At 43.2% G+C, this 15,074-nt stretch overlaps 1 protein-coding gene across 3 annotated transcripts in view; it reads left to right on the top strand.

The window, feature by feature from the left end:
- Positions 1-15,074, top strand: part of CARS2 (cysteinyl-tRNA synthetase 2, mitochondrial) — a 38,562-nt gene that overhangs the window by 14,142 nt on the left and 9,346 nt on the right. For all 3 annotated transcript variants that reach the window (XM_057390200.1, XM_057390209.1, XM_057390216.1), the window contains 5 exons: positions 2,923-2,990; positions 5,611-5,677; positions 10,697-10,835; positions 12,825-12,948; positions 14,845-14,943. In XM_057390200.1, coding sequence (XP_057246183.1) covers positions 2,923-2,990; positions 5,611-5,677; positions 10,697-10,835; positions 12,825-12,948; positions 14,845-14,943 — 497 coding nt within the window. The remainder of the gene's footprint in view (positions 1-2,922; positions 2,991-5,610; positions 5,678-10,696; positions 10,836-12,824; positions 12,949-14,844; positions 14,944-15,074) is intronic.

The raw sequence follows: 15,074 nt of genomic DNA, 5'->3' as shown, positions 1-15,074 counted from the left end.
TTTGGCATTTTATGCTGTGAAAACATGTTACCCTCCTGGCATTATGTAGCACTGCTCCTTGCTCCCTCTGCRCAAAAGTGCTTCATTCAGTGAAGTTTGTGCTGTACAGTGCTTTGAACTGCATAATTGTCTGATGGTTCTAGTGCTGTTCCATTGATGGAAACCTTGACATTTGTTCTTCCTGTTGCAATCATGGTGGTTCTGGATGGACAGCTGAAGTCAATAGAAAGTCACATTAAGTCTGCAGCCTTTCTTTTGCTGATCAGTATTTTGGGCAGCATATCTTTGTGAACTCTTGGAGCTGCTTCTCTGAGTAGAAGAGCTGCAGAGTTAAGGCTGTGGTCCACTCTGGGAATTACATKAGCTTTTATTTTTATATATTTGTACTGTATGGGATGAATATTGAATTCTAGTTTCAGATCCCAGCGTAGAGCCTGTTCTAAATCAGTAACAATTGTCCAGAGGCTGGTGCATGCTCCAGRGTGTCCTTTGTTCCTGAGGTGCTGCAGAATCCTCTGCACTTCCACTGAGATGCACTGGTTACTGCCAAGTGGAGCCTTCTGTTGAAAACCAGTGAGTCTAGCTTTTCAAATTTGGAACTGAAACTGTAGGGGAAATATTTTTTGATACTAGCTAAATAAAGAGTAGTCAATTAAAAAAAAAAAAAAAAAAGGAAGAACTTAATTCCAAGGGCAATTTGTACACTTAGGTTCTCTAGGAGTTGACAGATTACATTCATTAAGTCAAAAAATCTTGCTGGAGGATGATGGTATGAATTATTTAGGGCAAATGAATCAGCTTCAGAAACAATTTATTCTGCTAACAGACTTCAGAATTTTAGCAGCTCAGAATTGGAAGAGCAATCCCCATTAGAGGAAGAAAATCCCTGCACTGGGGATAAATCTTATAAGGACTTTATTTTTAGACTACTTGTACTCTGGGAAGAGCGCCAAACCGAAGTTATGAAAATCCTTGTATTTTGTCTTCTTGAATGAAATCATTCTAAGTACTGAAACTCTTGGAAGAGGAATATTAATKCAAATTCAGATGTTACCAGTACCTTTTTAGGAAAACACAACCCAGCTATTTTAAGCTTGGCTGCCTGAAGTTAAGTAAGTTAATATTTAGGTACCTTTGCAAAAGAGAAAAAGTAATCCTACCCATGCTCTTCCCCTTCTCCCAGGAGAATTTTGGCTGTGGGTTTTAGTTGAGTCACAAGAGCTGCAGGTGGCCAGTTGTATCTGTCAGCCTGAATTCGTGTATTGATTGTTCCAAGTTTAACAATTCCGTGGTGAAAGTGGCCTCACCTGCTAGCACACAGGACAGATACAATAAAAGCCAGGATTTTTTAAATCATGGATAGCTGCTGTAGCTGATTCTGCATACTTTGATTTTTTGATTCATTCCTACTCTCCACCGAGTGTATTGTGCAAAATTCAATTTTAAGGTGGTCAGGGTAGGACTGGAGGTAGCCTTCTCATGGTGACTCCCTGCTGCTTTGAGTCATTGTCAGAAATAGCTGAGAAGGCAAACCATGAGCTTTTCAGGTCCAGTTGTCAGGTCTGAGCTTGTTGCTTTCATATCCAGAAGAGTGTAATGGGGATTTTATGCACTTGTGGAAGCGACTGAGTTCCAGGCAAGGCTGAAAAGTTCTGTGCAGTGAGTAGCACAAGWTGCAGATAGCTGCATGGGCTGCTGAGCAAGAAATGCCACTTCTGCCACCACCCATAAAAGCAGGAGCACGATCAAACATTGTCCTTGTGGAACACTCTGAGGCACTCGTAATGCTGGGCTGCCAAATGTGAAAGAATGCAGTGCTGGTAGGGTATTACAGAGCAAGGAAAGTTTATGCTTAAAAATCTGCCTCAAAGTATGATTTAAGTGCTGGATGCTGCAGGTCACAGAAGTGCCTAAAAATCCCATGTTAATTGTGGGTGGTCGGTAACTTACAGAATTACTCCTTTATTAGGAGAAGCCTATTAAGGCTTTTRACAGCATTTCTGAAATTATGCTGAGTAGTCTTTCAGTGGCAGCATGATTGGCATCTCTCTGGTGCTGTGACTAATTGGTGTTTTCCGTCAGCAGTGGTGCCATGGCTCGCATGGATGAGATCTGGAGGCAGGCAACCTCAGGCTATATGTCTCCTGTCTGTCTTCCACAGAGCTTTCAGTCCTGAAGCCAAGCTCTACACACTCTCTTAAATGTGGTCTTACTACCTTTTTCCTCTGCCACAGCCTTGCAAAGCAGTGGTTCACGTGACTATTGAAAGTTCTAGCAGTGCTCAGTGATCACATTTAAAAATAAACTAATTCAAATTAGGCATTGTAGTTGCATCTATCCCTCCCCCTGCTTTTTCTCAGTCTCACAAGTCTGGAAAAATTGAGAATGTGCAGAAAATTCATTTTACATTTCAGATATTTTGAACCAGCACTATAAAATGGAGTAAAAAAAAAGTGTTAACAGGCACTGGCAAGTAATAAGTGCAGAAGATTGAGTTTTAAGGATTTTTTAATGTGAGATCACTGAGAAGTATTTCTTAAAATATTTCTGAGAAGTGAAGAGTAACAGGTACRGTATTTTTCCTGTGAAGACTGAAACTATTTGCTTGCTTGTTTTTATCAGTTTATAATAAAGTCTGAGCAGGGCGACTCATGGTGGTGGTGGGTATTTTTGATTTTTAATGTTTTCAGTGTCTGAATTTTAAAACTCAYCCAGTGGAAGTTTTGAGGATGGAGAGGTGTGCAGAAGTGTAGGCAAAGCTATTGAAAAACGTTACTCATTGTAYTGAAATGGTTGGCATGTATCCATCATAGCATATGCTGCCGCCAGCATTTCCAGTGTCTCAGTGCATTCTTGCTCATTTGCTCCCTATTCAGAAGCACACTTGTTAATCCTGATTAATTTTTTTTTTTTTTACTATAGGGCATTTGCATGTTAAAGGAAGTCAAGAAAAAATGTCAAAGTCATTAAAAAACTACATAACAATTAAGGTAATTTCTTTGTTTGAATTGAAGCAATGAGTGTTTGTAATATGTAAATATTAATCACAGCCCTCTTTTGAGAAAACTTTGGAGTGTGTGCTTATGCTGCAGTGAAARACCTGCAGTGTTTCTCTAGTACTGATGTGTCTGTTATTGTTGATCTGAAYGTAGGATACCTGCTCAAGTCAGTGTTTGTTTATAACGATGGATCTGCTGAGCTGAGAGTATTTGTAGGAGTAGAGTTTGTGCCCAGTACCAGAATCCTGCACTATGGGTTGGTGGTTGTACTCAACAGTCTCAGGTTTTTTTTTCCATTCTGAATGATTTCTGTTCTGTAGTGATGGCTTTTCATCTGTCTGTTCTTAGTAGTGCATGTGCTTTGAAAAAGCATAGACTTGGAAAAGAGTGGATGTTTTATCTTGTCCTTCTTTAGGTGAAATGGGACACAGTGTCAGCGTTTTGTCAGGAAGCTGCTGTTCATCCTGAACCACGCTATTGCAGCAGTCTCTCCCATTAGCCTTTATTTTTATATGGTGGCCTTGCTTATGCGCAGAGAGCTTTGCCTTTTGATACCCATGAGCCACGTGACTATTTTACTGTGTCCCCAAGTATTTGGTGTGGCCCAGAGCAGGGTTTCTCTGCCAGGCGTGTGTGATACAGCTGTGCTTGGTGCTGGGGTGGCTCCTGTGATGGCTGATGGCTATTGCCACAATAGGGTGATTTCCTTCCATTAGACAAAACTTGGGAAGCTGCTTCGGCACATGTTCCCTTTGCCCTCTTGGAAGCCTTAATTAAAATCTCTTTAAAAAGAAGTTCAATATGAGCTGCTTTATTCTTAAGTCTTCTGATGCTGTCTGGGTACAGTTAAGCCCTGTTTCCCTGGAGCTCACCATTTTCACAGAAATCTCATGAGTCTCAGCAGATGTTGTGGACAAGGTGGAGAATAGACTGCAAATGCAGCACATGGAGTTAAAACCAACACGTAAAAATGTTCTCCATGTCCCCCATGATAGGACAGCTTGTGTGGAGGAAACRGACTTCAGGGCTGTCTCTCTTTCCTTGTGGGTCTCTGCTTTTCTTGTCAGCCTTACACACAGCTAAGAAGTATTAATTCTTCCCAGGAAGCAATTTTCAGTGCAGTGAAACACTTTTCTCCTGTACAGTCGCTTTGCACCTTCAAAGTTAAGCCCTGCATGGAAGGTTTTATGCCTGTGCCAAAAGAGGGGAGGTCTGTCCCGGATCTTCCCTTGGTCTGGCTGGTGGCCACCTGCATCCCAGGCTGTCACCTGGGCCCAGCAGCCCTGCATCCTCTGCATCAGCTGCCCTGTTTTCCCTTCCCCTTGTACCTTACTCCAACTTCTTCTTTCCTTTTTTAAAATAGCTAATAATTCTGASCCCCAAAATCGAAGAGATTGTGGTTACAGAGGGCCAAGCAACCTGCTTTCAAAGAGCTGTGATACTTGATCTGTTCTCTGTTTTTAATGAAATGCAGAGTTGTTTTTTCTAGTTTGGATGGTCTTTTCCCAAATTTGAATTTATTTCTGTACTTTACTCATACTTTCTACCTCTAGATATTAATGTAAAGCTTCTGGGCACATTGGCTACACTCATTTATATACAGTTTATTTTAAAARCCCACAACAAACTCACCAATACAATCAGTATCACTGTTCCTTAATTTTGGTTGCCTCAGTTATTTCTGTTTTCCTTTGAGAGACAGCACATTGCTGATGCTCTTTTCAGCATTCAGGCTGGTTTAGTCTTGTAGCAGAAGCCTTATTTCAAAATGTGAAATTACATTTTCTGTGTTTTCTCACTTGTACTTCCTTACGATTTTTGATTTTTGTGGCACTTCATTGATCATCACTAGTTTGCATTAAAAAAAAAAGTGGAAGTGCACTACTCACAGTCAAATCTACCACAGTGTCCAGCCTTGCTGAGAGCTGGGTTGGAAATGATGGAATGTTTTGTCAGTGTACCTTCCAAACATTGGAATAGTTCTTTATATTATTATTATAAATTACCTGTACAAGTAGTAAGATTAATAATTTACTATTTACTGGAGTAAATGATTAGTAAGGCTAGATAAATATTAGAGTGCAGTTTATTAGGCTTCATGATTAACACATAACTTTTTTTATATTGGTAGGATTTATCTTTGTTCACTCTCTGTGTTTCTTCGTATTCTTGTCGTGCAGAAAAAGTACACTTACTTTATTTTACAATAAGTCTTTTTTTTTTCTTTTGTAAAGTTTGCAAAACTCAGGTGCTTTCCTTGCTGTAAGATTATATCCCAATCTTAATCTGATAATTTAATTTAGGGGATTTTCTGCAAACATCTTTATACAGTGCGTGTTTGATCGTAATTGCAAAGTAATTTTCACTTGCTTATATTTGAAATCATGTGTATATTTATATCTAGTAGATATGTATGCATGTCTGTCATATGAAATTGAATTTTATTTAGTTTTGGTTTAAAGCAGTGTTAGAGTTTAAAGATTTTGTACYTGTCTTAAACTGCAAGGATGTGTTATTTGTCATGTTAGTTTGTCTGGAGTGCAAGGGTTTGGAAGAGCTCCTGAAGAAATTGATACCATGCTAAAGCTGTCTTTTTGTGCATGGAGTTTAGGATTTCCTGAAGAAATGTTCATCAGATCAATTCAGAATGTTTTGTTTGCGTGGCAGATACAGCTCAGGTAAGAACAAGCCCCTGCTTTGCTGAGGTGTGCTTGGCTTTCCACACTCACATCCCAGCTGGGGATGCGGAGGCGGAGTGAGCTCTCCCTGCAGGGTGTGCAGTTCCCCTCCAGCGGGTGCAAAGCTTTGGGTGGTGCTCTGTGGGGCTGCTCTTTGGCTCACATTTAGAAAATTGTCTCTGCYGAGCACAGCACATAACCATTCATCTAAATACCTTCCTGAGCTGCAGTTATTTGCGACTCTCAGTTAATTGCACTTTTAATTAACGAATTACCTCTGTCTCTGATTTGCATCTGTTGCAGTTACTTGTATTGCAGTCATGATCAGCTGGTTTTGGAGACATATCTAGATGGAGCTTTGGCTTCTATTCCTGTAGGATGTGATAAGGGCTGGCTAATAATTTTTCATCTCCCTGCTGTGTTACCATTTTTGTCCTGTGGAGTTCCTTAATGTTCAGGCAGTTCTGTGGTGCGGTGCAGCTCGCTTACAACAGCACATTGTTYACCTAGTTGTTTTTTCTAGTTTGGATGGTCTTTTCCCAAATTTGAATTTATTTCTGTAGTTTACTCATACTGTTCTACCTCTGGATATTAGTATAAAGCTWCTGGGCACATTGGCTACACTCATTTATATACAGTTTATTTTAAAAACCCACAACAAACAAACACCCACCAAAACAATCAGTATCACAGTTCTTGATGCCTAATGATCATCTTGGCCTGGCAGATCATCTCCCTGCTGGTGGGGAGAGGTGTGGGAGATTTTGTCAGCTTCTCTGTCTACCCCATGGTGTTTCCAGCAGGTAGATGCTACTTTGAGCCGGATGAAGTTTTCCTATGTCTGGTGTTTTCACCAGTTATTGGGTCCTTCCAAAAACAGTGGTAGTTCCTTAACCACAGCTGGGTTGCTTGGCTTGTTGGCTGTCCTGGCATGGCAAAGGAATGGTGGAGCACAGGGCAGCAGCTGCTGTGGTATTTCAGTGGGACTCTAGCTGCCTTGGATAAAGCACCTGCAGCAGTGTGMCTGGGAGAGCTGGTGTGGTCAAGGCTCTGACATTGGATGGAGAAGTCTTTCTGCTTTTTAATACCTCTAGCTGCTTGCAGGAGCCACCCATGGGATGTTCCTAGTGGATCCTCCCTCTCCTMGGACAGCTGAAGACATCAGGAATGCAATGTATCCCTTCAATATTTCAAAGCATGGGATAGTAAAAAGATACAGTGGTTATTAAATTCCAGCCTTCACAATAATAGGAAGAGAGGAGTGCATCCAGCTGTGAGCTCTGCTGCAGAACAGCATCCTGTTTGAGGCAGGCAGTGGGTTGGTGCCATGGCTGGCTGTTTTGGGATGGTGCTGCAGGGCAATGGCACACTTGGCTGTTTCCCATTCTATCAGGAGATGAAGTACCTTTTGTGTACTTAAGTGTCTCTCTGGCTGGGGGCACTTGGGAGTCTTGAACAAATGTGTGTGTAAAACAAAAGRAAAAAAGGCTAACACCTACTGCAGWATCATATTTATGTTTGTCATGTAAACAAAAGCTAAATRTCTGGTAGTTTCCAAATTTGCCTTGGGGCAAGGAATGGCACTGGAACCCTGCAGCAGAAGGCTGCCTGCAGGCTWTCTTCACTCCCTGTCAGCTGGCTGCATTTGAACCTTTGCTTTTTGCATTACTTCTAGGATAAACACCTTCCTGAGGTAAAAAAACAAGTGCTAGCTGTGTAGATGTGGGTGGCTTTGATGAAAGGATATGGTGGAGTTATATCAGARTATAGTGCCAGGAAGCCAGCTGGCAGGTAAGGGCTGCTCCAAAGTCTGCCATCTCCACCTTATAAGGCTGTGTGCATTAACTTCCCAGTAAAGAGCCAGTCAGTCCCTGCTGAGCCAGGTATTTACTGTGCTGCCTGTCAGCTTGTGTCCCTGCTATCAATTCACTTTGGTCTAAGGATAAGTTTATTGCCCTTCTTCTTGTCTTCCTTTCTGCTCCTAAATATTTTTATTAGAAGTGAGATACCAAGCAGTTTCTGTTTTTTTTCTTAAAAGGTTTTTATAGCCTAGACCTGTGGGTGATGGTTCCTGCCATCCCTGCCCTCCTAAGGAAAGCCTTTTCTAAAATCCAGGTTTGGGTTGAGGTRGTAGTCATTGGATTGACCCTCCAAAAGATCTTTTAGACACGTGAATGAGGGCAGCACCTGACAGCTTGGARTAGCTCATGGTTGATACTGTGGTTTCTTGGGCTTGGAGCAGGCCTTTTTTATTGTCTGGCTACTCCCATCTCTGTGTGTGCTGACAGGGACAAACAGGGCAAACAGGGACAAACGTGACTCCAGACTGTGTGTGCTGATGGGCACAAATAGGGACAAACGTGACTCCAGACTGTGTGTGCTGACGGGCACAAATAGGGACAAACATAACTCCAGACTGCCCAGCATTGGAGGGGCGAGGGATGGAGGGGTGTGTGCAGGGAGGTGCATGTGTTTCATGGGAGTGGAATCCCCTCCTGTGATGGTCCTTGTCAGAGGGAGGATAAAGSTGGATGCCTTGCTTGTGGGGAAGAGGAGAAAAGTCAAAGAGGCTTTGATCACCCTTCCATGATGTGTTTCTGCATTGCCCTCTCTGCCTGCTCAGGCTGATGGGGTAGAACTGCTCAGGATGCAGCTGAGCTCTGGGGGCAGTGGTGATTATCTGGGCTTTTTGCTTTGGCTGATGCCTCTGGCTGTTCCTTCTTTGCCTGAATCACCATCCTGTGGCATACCTGAGGCTGTTGGGAAAATGGTTCCTAGGTACCCTAGGGAGCAGCAGGGTGACCCTGCTGCTTCTGGGTGCAGCTTGAAAGGAGAGGTGCCAGCTCTGAAGGGACCCAGCTCTGTGGGACCCTGTTGTGAGGCAGCACTTCCCTCTTACATCTCATCAGCAGTGAAGGGGAGGGAGTGTGAGCCCTGCCACAGACAGTGTGGTTCTGTCTCCAGAGCACTCTCCTGGTCACCAGAAATGCTCTGGTGATTTTGTGAACCTGAATGAACTGCAATATTTTCACCTCTCTGGTGTGTAATTACTTGTTGGTGCTAATAAAAAAAAAATGTGTTTTAGTTTGATGATGCATTGATGATGCYCTTGATGGCAAAGGAGGGAAGGAGTAGGGAGTACAATGAAGGTTTATAGGGCCGGGCTTGCTTGTGCTGTGCTGTGGGTTTGTAGTGCCTCCTGGTTTAGGAGTATKCCCTGAATTTGGGTGAAGAATGGCTTGAATCAAAGTAGACTTCMTCAGGATAAACTTCTATCAAATATTCCTTGCAGAATTCTTGTAACCAGGTTAATCAATTCAGTAATCCTAGTGTATATAAATGACCTCTCTCAGTGTYTCACTGTGTTACAGAAGTCTGTACATTGGTCTTTTTGAAAACTGRGAAAAGCTTAATTTTAAAACCTGCATTAATGAGGTAGCAATGCGGATTTTTGATGACACACAAGTGAAAAATCTAACAAACAGAGGTCCAGACTTATGCCTTTGTTACGCTGAGGTAAATCCTGTGGAAAGTCTGTTTAAATGGTTAGGCTTCCTTGGGATTTAGGCTAATGGAACTGAGATCGGATCTCACATCTGGCTGCTTTTGCCCTCAAATCTGTCTGCTCTTAAGAGTCTGTGTCTGGGGAGCATTGGGTAATTCTAAAAGGAGTCAGGTGTAACATGAGCAGGACCAGATGTGAGATTCCTTTGGAAACTATGGGTGATGCACAGCGCTGCTGAGCTTAGGAATAGCTGGAGGCTGTAGTTTGGATGTACCTTAATGCAGAGGTCAGGTGTACAACAGTGAAATATTGCAGTGGCTGTGAATGGCTCTGACGTGCCATTGGGGGAAGGAATGCGTTCAGACTTAGTCCTGTCCTGGGTGGACACAACTTCCATTGAAAGGTGAGCTATTCTGTGTGGGGTCCAAGAGCTCTTCTACAGAAAATTACACATTATTGTACAGATAAAAAAAAAAGCCTCTCTCTCACTGATAGCAAAWCCCAGTAAAAGTGACAGGGAGCTAATCTGGCACCTGCACTTCTGAGGGTGCAGGGAAGGCRAGAAGAGCCTGCTGAACTCCTGCCWGCAYCAGTTGATGCTGGGTAGTTCCCAAATTGAAATTGCCTGCCAAAGCTGGAGTCCCCCTGAATGCAGTGGGATGTCCATGTGCATGGATGCCTTGTTAGTGGTGAGGCTAATGCTGTTTCTGCAGCTGGTGGAAGGTTAGCACTATAGGCTTCCTGTACAGCACATTTCATCAAAAAGCAGAGCTCTGCTTTGAAGGCAAGGAATCATTTACCTTGTGGTTTTATCTTTCTTYTCAGTGATCATAAGAGACTTTGATRTGTGTGAGTGACRRATCCCACCCCAGACATGTCCYTATGAGTTTAAGCAATTTGTATTTTCTCTAAAAATAGGTTTCTCAAAATGATATGGTCAATTTAGCTTTGATATTGYGAGGGAATTGTTCAAGAGCTAGACCACAAGATTTTAGGTTCATCTAGATTTTAGATGTTGGTGAAGCAGCCCTTTAGACAGAGTCAGTGGTGAGGGTTAGGCCTCTTTAGAGGTCTCCAAATATGGGTTGTGTCTGCTAAATTAGAATAGGCACAAAATTAAAGGTAGGTATTGCTGTCTCAAATCTAGGGGAATGCTTAGAAGTATATTGAATCCTAATGCTTTGTGTTGATAACTATGCAGAGAGATTCAGTAATGGAAAAAAAAAATTAAAGTCAAATAGTGATTGCTTCAGTAAACTTCCAGATTGAAGTTTCTGAATTGGTTTGATACCTTTTCCGAAAGGTTATACTTTGCCATATGTAGTGATTGTCTTTTATTTAATTCACCTAGTGTGCATGAAGAAGGGGGCTTTTAATTAAATGTGCAATTAATTGTAAGAAGTTTGCTATACAAATAATAACAAACTTTTCCTTTGTCTCCAAATACTGTTCCTGTRTATGACAGACAACATTCTCTCCACCATAATGTCTTAATTTCTTTTTTTTTTTTGTAGCCGTAGAATTTAGTGAGGAGAGCATGGATGATGCAAAGAACCTTCTTCAGGCAATCTCCTCATTTATTAGAGATGCAAATGCTTATATAAAAGGACAGCTGGTGTGTGACCCTGTTAGAGAAGATATACTGTGGGAAAGGTAAGTGCACCTTCTGTATTTTAAAAGATTGTGATTATGTGAGCAGTAGTTTGCTGACAGACTCAGAGGTTCAGTTTATGAAGCAGGACAAGAAGAAGCAGCAGTCTTCCCTCCCAGCTCTCACCAAGGGCCGCTTTTTTTTTTAACTCTCTTTTTAGCCAGCTCCTTTTCCTCATAGTCTGCTACAATCAGTTCATTGTGTTTTTAAATTGTGTGTTATTTATCTAGTGTGCCTGCCCTAACACAGGCATCTTTGCCCCTTGTGAGCCGTGTGGGAGGCAAAGCTATGGCARTTGTGAGGCTCCCCAGTTCATAAGTAGAGCTGGGCATTAGTGACTGGAGAAGAAGGGGGATGACTGCAGTCACATGCCTTGGGCACTGGCACTGTGGTGTGCAGCAGAGGAGAGAAGGGGCTACTGAGAGATTGGCCATGGGTAGGGATTTCACAGGGAAGGAAGATATTAGTCGTTGTGACCCTGACAATGGTGAGGAGAATCCTATGGARTCCATTACGAAAACCAGATCATCTTCAGGATTGAGATGTGCTGTGTGTCAGGTGCAAAGCTGAGAGCAGGAGCGTGGTGCTCTAGAGTCAGGGTAGGAGGGGCACTGAGTGCCCTGAAGCAASGTTAGTGCAGGCAGCTCTGGGCCATAGAATCAAAGGGGAGAAGGTCTGTGCTGTGCAGGTGAGAGGCAGCTTCCCTGTGGCTCAGACACCTCACTGTTGGGAAGCTTGTGACTGTACTGACTGAGGGCTGCAAGGGGCACTGGCACATGTTACRGGGAACTGGAGTTGAATTAACTAGCTGTGGTGTTTGGCAAAAGCAAATCCTTCAGCAGGAGGCTGCAGGAGATCTGTTGGTGTGAGATAAAGCTGAGAGGCRTGAGGAAGTTGAAATGGATAGTCAGTAGGGGATGTGTGGGAGGGCACAACTTGTGTTTCCCGAGGTGTAAAAACAACCAAAATGAAACAAAGCTCTTAATTAGCCAAGTGTGAAGAGGGGGAAGCTTGCAGGGAAGAGTGTTGGAAGGAATGAATTARGACAGCAGCCATCCGGTATCTGAGGGGAGGTAGGCATCCCAGGCAAAACCATTCACAAACAGACAGAATGAGGCTCAGAGATGGGAGAGACCCAGAGGTATGAGGATAGCCTCAGGTTCCCCAGCTAACCCTGCTCCTTGAGCTCTGTTGGGCAATGGCATCCTTGGGTCAGCGCTGCAGGGCTCTGGTTCTCCTGGCTAGGAGCGTGTAGAGGAGCACGCTGCCAGCAGCAGTTTGTAGCTCCCTGTTTGTTCCTACTGCTCTCCTCATCTCCCTGCCCAAGTGGCTGCAGCTGATGGCACTGGTGGCACTGGTGGCACTGGCTCTGCAGTCATCAGTTGCCTGCTGGCTGTTGGCGCTGTTATACACAGATGGTCCCACTGGACCTTTCCATCTGGGCCATGGTGAATAGAATCCCTTGGGATTGCAATTGGGCTCTCCCGGGAAATTAGGAAGTACTTGGTTCTGAGTTGGATCCTGACAGCAGGATTCTTGGCCAGCCCCAGGACAGCTTTTTTGCCAGGCACTGGAGTGCTGCCTGTGACGTGGCTTTGGAAGAGAAGGATGCTGTTCGCATGATAAATGGGCTGCTGAGAAAAAAAATGGAACTCAGCAAGATCCTTGATGTGCTTAGTATCAGCCTCATTTTCTGTCTGTTTTTGAATGATTAAGGCAAACTTTGCTCTGTTGTTGTTGGCCCGTCTGATTAACCGTGTATATTTATTGAATGGATGTAACACTTAGGATTTTGACATGCATCAAGATTTTCCCTTCACAGCTGAAAGATCTATTCTCCCTGATCAGTGTAGCACTGCCCATCACAGGACAGCTGGGAAGGAGATGGCAGTGTCCTTTCAATGACTCCCTCTGGCTGAATAGCTGATGAATTCAGCATACTGCTGGCATCTTGTTTGTCTTATCTTAAATGTTACCTTTTCTTCTTGAAGGCTAGCCAACACAAAAGTAACTGTGAAGGCTGCGTTTGCAGATGACTTTGACACCTCCAGGGCTGTTGCAGCAATTATGGACCTCATTCACCATGGCAACAGACAGCTTAAGGCTGTTACTAAGGTAACCCATTAGGATACAGAGATCAGAAAATGACAGCTGTCCACTGTCCTACTGCTTAATGCAGACAGATTAGTTTATTGTTCACATAAGAAACCAGCAGAAACAAAGCTCTATAAATTGTTGACCTTAATGGAGCCCATTTGTTCTGACCCTATCACAGGAATTGTGCATGGCTATTGTTTTGTGCTTCGTATGTCCAGAGGATATTTCTTTCCTGCTGCCCTGTATTATTTATACCTAAGGTTTTTGAAAGGCCTGAAGCTTTTGTGACACGCTGTTAATTTTAATGCTGGTTCTGTGTTTTTACCCTGCTGCTTTGCTTAATATCCATGCACAGAAATTAAGCCCATTGGGAAGTGGTGGTGGAGGGGGGGATAGTTTCTGCAGGGGCTTTGGCCRGCAGCCCCAGGTGCACTGGGCAGTCATGGTGGCGAGTTCAGTGGTAGGGACTGAGTGGCTTCTGCTGTCAGCAGACTGAAACTGTGGCATCAGCATTCCTGCATGAGTCTGTCTTCAGATGGCTTTTGGCAAATTAAGATCCAATTAAGATCTCTCATGCTGACAAAAAGAAAGCATCTGGTAAGGACAAGACTTGAAAAATAAACACAGTCTGAAGCACTTCTGGATTCTGTATTTACCAGCAGCTCCCTTTGTCACTCAAGGAGAGCACCTCAGCCGTGATGCTGTGCTCCTGGAGTGCTGGTGCCATCATGTTCACCATGTTTGTATAGTAAAATGTAATGGTAATAACTGGTTTTAAGAGAGAACTAGCCTGTCAGTTTAGAAATCCTTCCTCCCATCCTGTTTTGGCATTGGCTTTAAATTCTGTCCTTAGCCTTATCTTTACAAAATGACACTCTGAGTGAATCCCTGACCTGAAGCACTTTGCATCAGGGGTCTGTAATGGCGTTACCACTCCTAGATACAAGTATCCCCCATTTTGTCAATCCCTGCTTTTTCCCCTGAATTTCCCTGTCATTTTGTTGAGAATGGGATGGGGTTTGTTTGGGGCAGTTGACTTGGATTTCTGGTTGGGGTGGTGGAGCTTTTCTGGGTACAGCCCAGCTGTCTGGAGTGTTCCCTCTTTCTGGCTGTGAGTGTAGTTTTTCCCCTTAAGAACTGTGAGTAAATCCACATAACTACTTATTCCTGTCTTTAACCTTCATGCTGTTCTTATGTTGGATTGCACACTCCTGTTCCTTTCTCTCAGTGGCCTGCTCCAGCTCCTCCCCATTTAGATCTTCCTATACATTTAGACTATGGCTTATCTCAGGCCTGATGAAGATGTCAGATACAACCCAGTACCAGCTGCTGATTTGCTTGTGTATGTCATCACTCTTATTTTTTAGGCAAGGGTTAGTCCCTTAAATTGCTTCTCAATCTGTCACTTAATCCTTGTTGCTGCTGATGATGGTTGCTGCTGCTACCAGGGCATGACAAAATGCCATACACTATCTCAGAGCAGTCTCCACATGGATCAAATCAATGAGATACTCAAAGAACTATTTTTTAAAAGTATTTTTTGTTATAGGTGCTCATGAATCTGGGATTTTGTTCTTTTTATTTTGTTTCCATACACGCAGCCCTTTCATGCCCAGAAGTGCTATTTTTAGCTCTAATTTACTGCACACATGTAATGCATGGCTGCTTCACACATCTCTTCTCGCTGTGCAGGGTGGTGATAAGCTCTTCCCTTCCCTCGTTCACTTAAATCCCTTCCCTTTGTTCTGTGAGGTGCTGTTATATCTCTGTAAGATTGCCTGTCTGGGCAGGTGTTCCTATGGAGGTAGATCCATATAATTAGTAATAGTTTTCCCTTGTGGACTAGGCTACAGAGAGTTGCTGGTTCTGTAATATATATTGACTGGACAATCTCTTTTGAGTGTTTTCTAACAGGATGCTGGATCTCCTAGAAGCTCTGTTGTGTATGGAAGCATTATTTCCTATATAGAAGGCTTTTTCAATGCCCTTGGGATGTCCTTTGGAGATAGACAGGTAATGAAATACCTCTTCTATGTGCTCTAATATATGGTAGCAGGCACCGTGTTACATTTCGCAGAATGCTTTCTGAAAGCTTCAGTTGTAACAAATTTATGGTTTTAGTAAACCTTTCTGCACCACTTGCA

This window comes from Malurus melanocephalus, unplaced genomic scaffold, assembly GCF_030028575.1.
Source record: "Malurus melanocephalus ecotype Western Australia unplaced genomic scaffold, MMel_1.1 scaffold_1, whole genome shotgun sequence".
Lineage (NCBI taxonomy): Eukaryota > Metazoa > Chordata > Aves > Passeriformes > Maluridae > Malurus > Malurus melanocephalus.
Note: the sequence above shows the minus strand (reverse complement) of the source record. Positions and strands in the feature narration are given on the sequence as shown.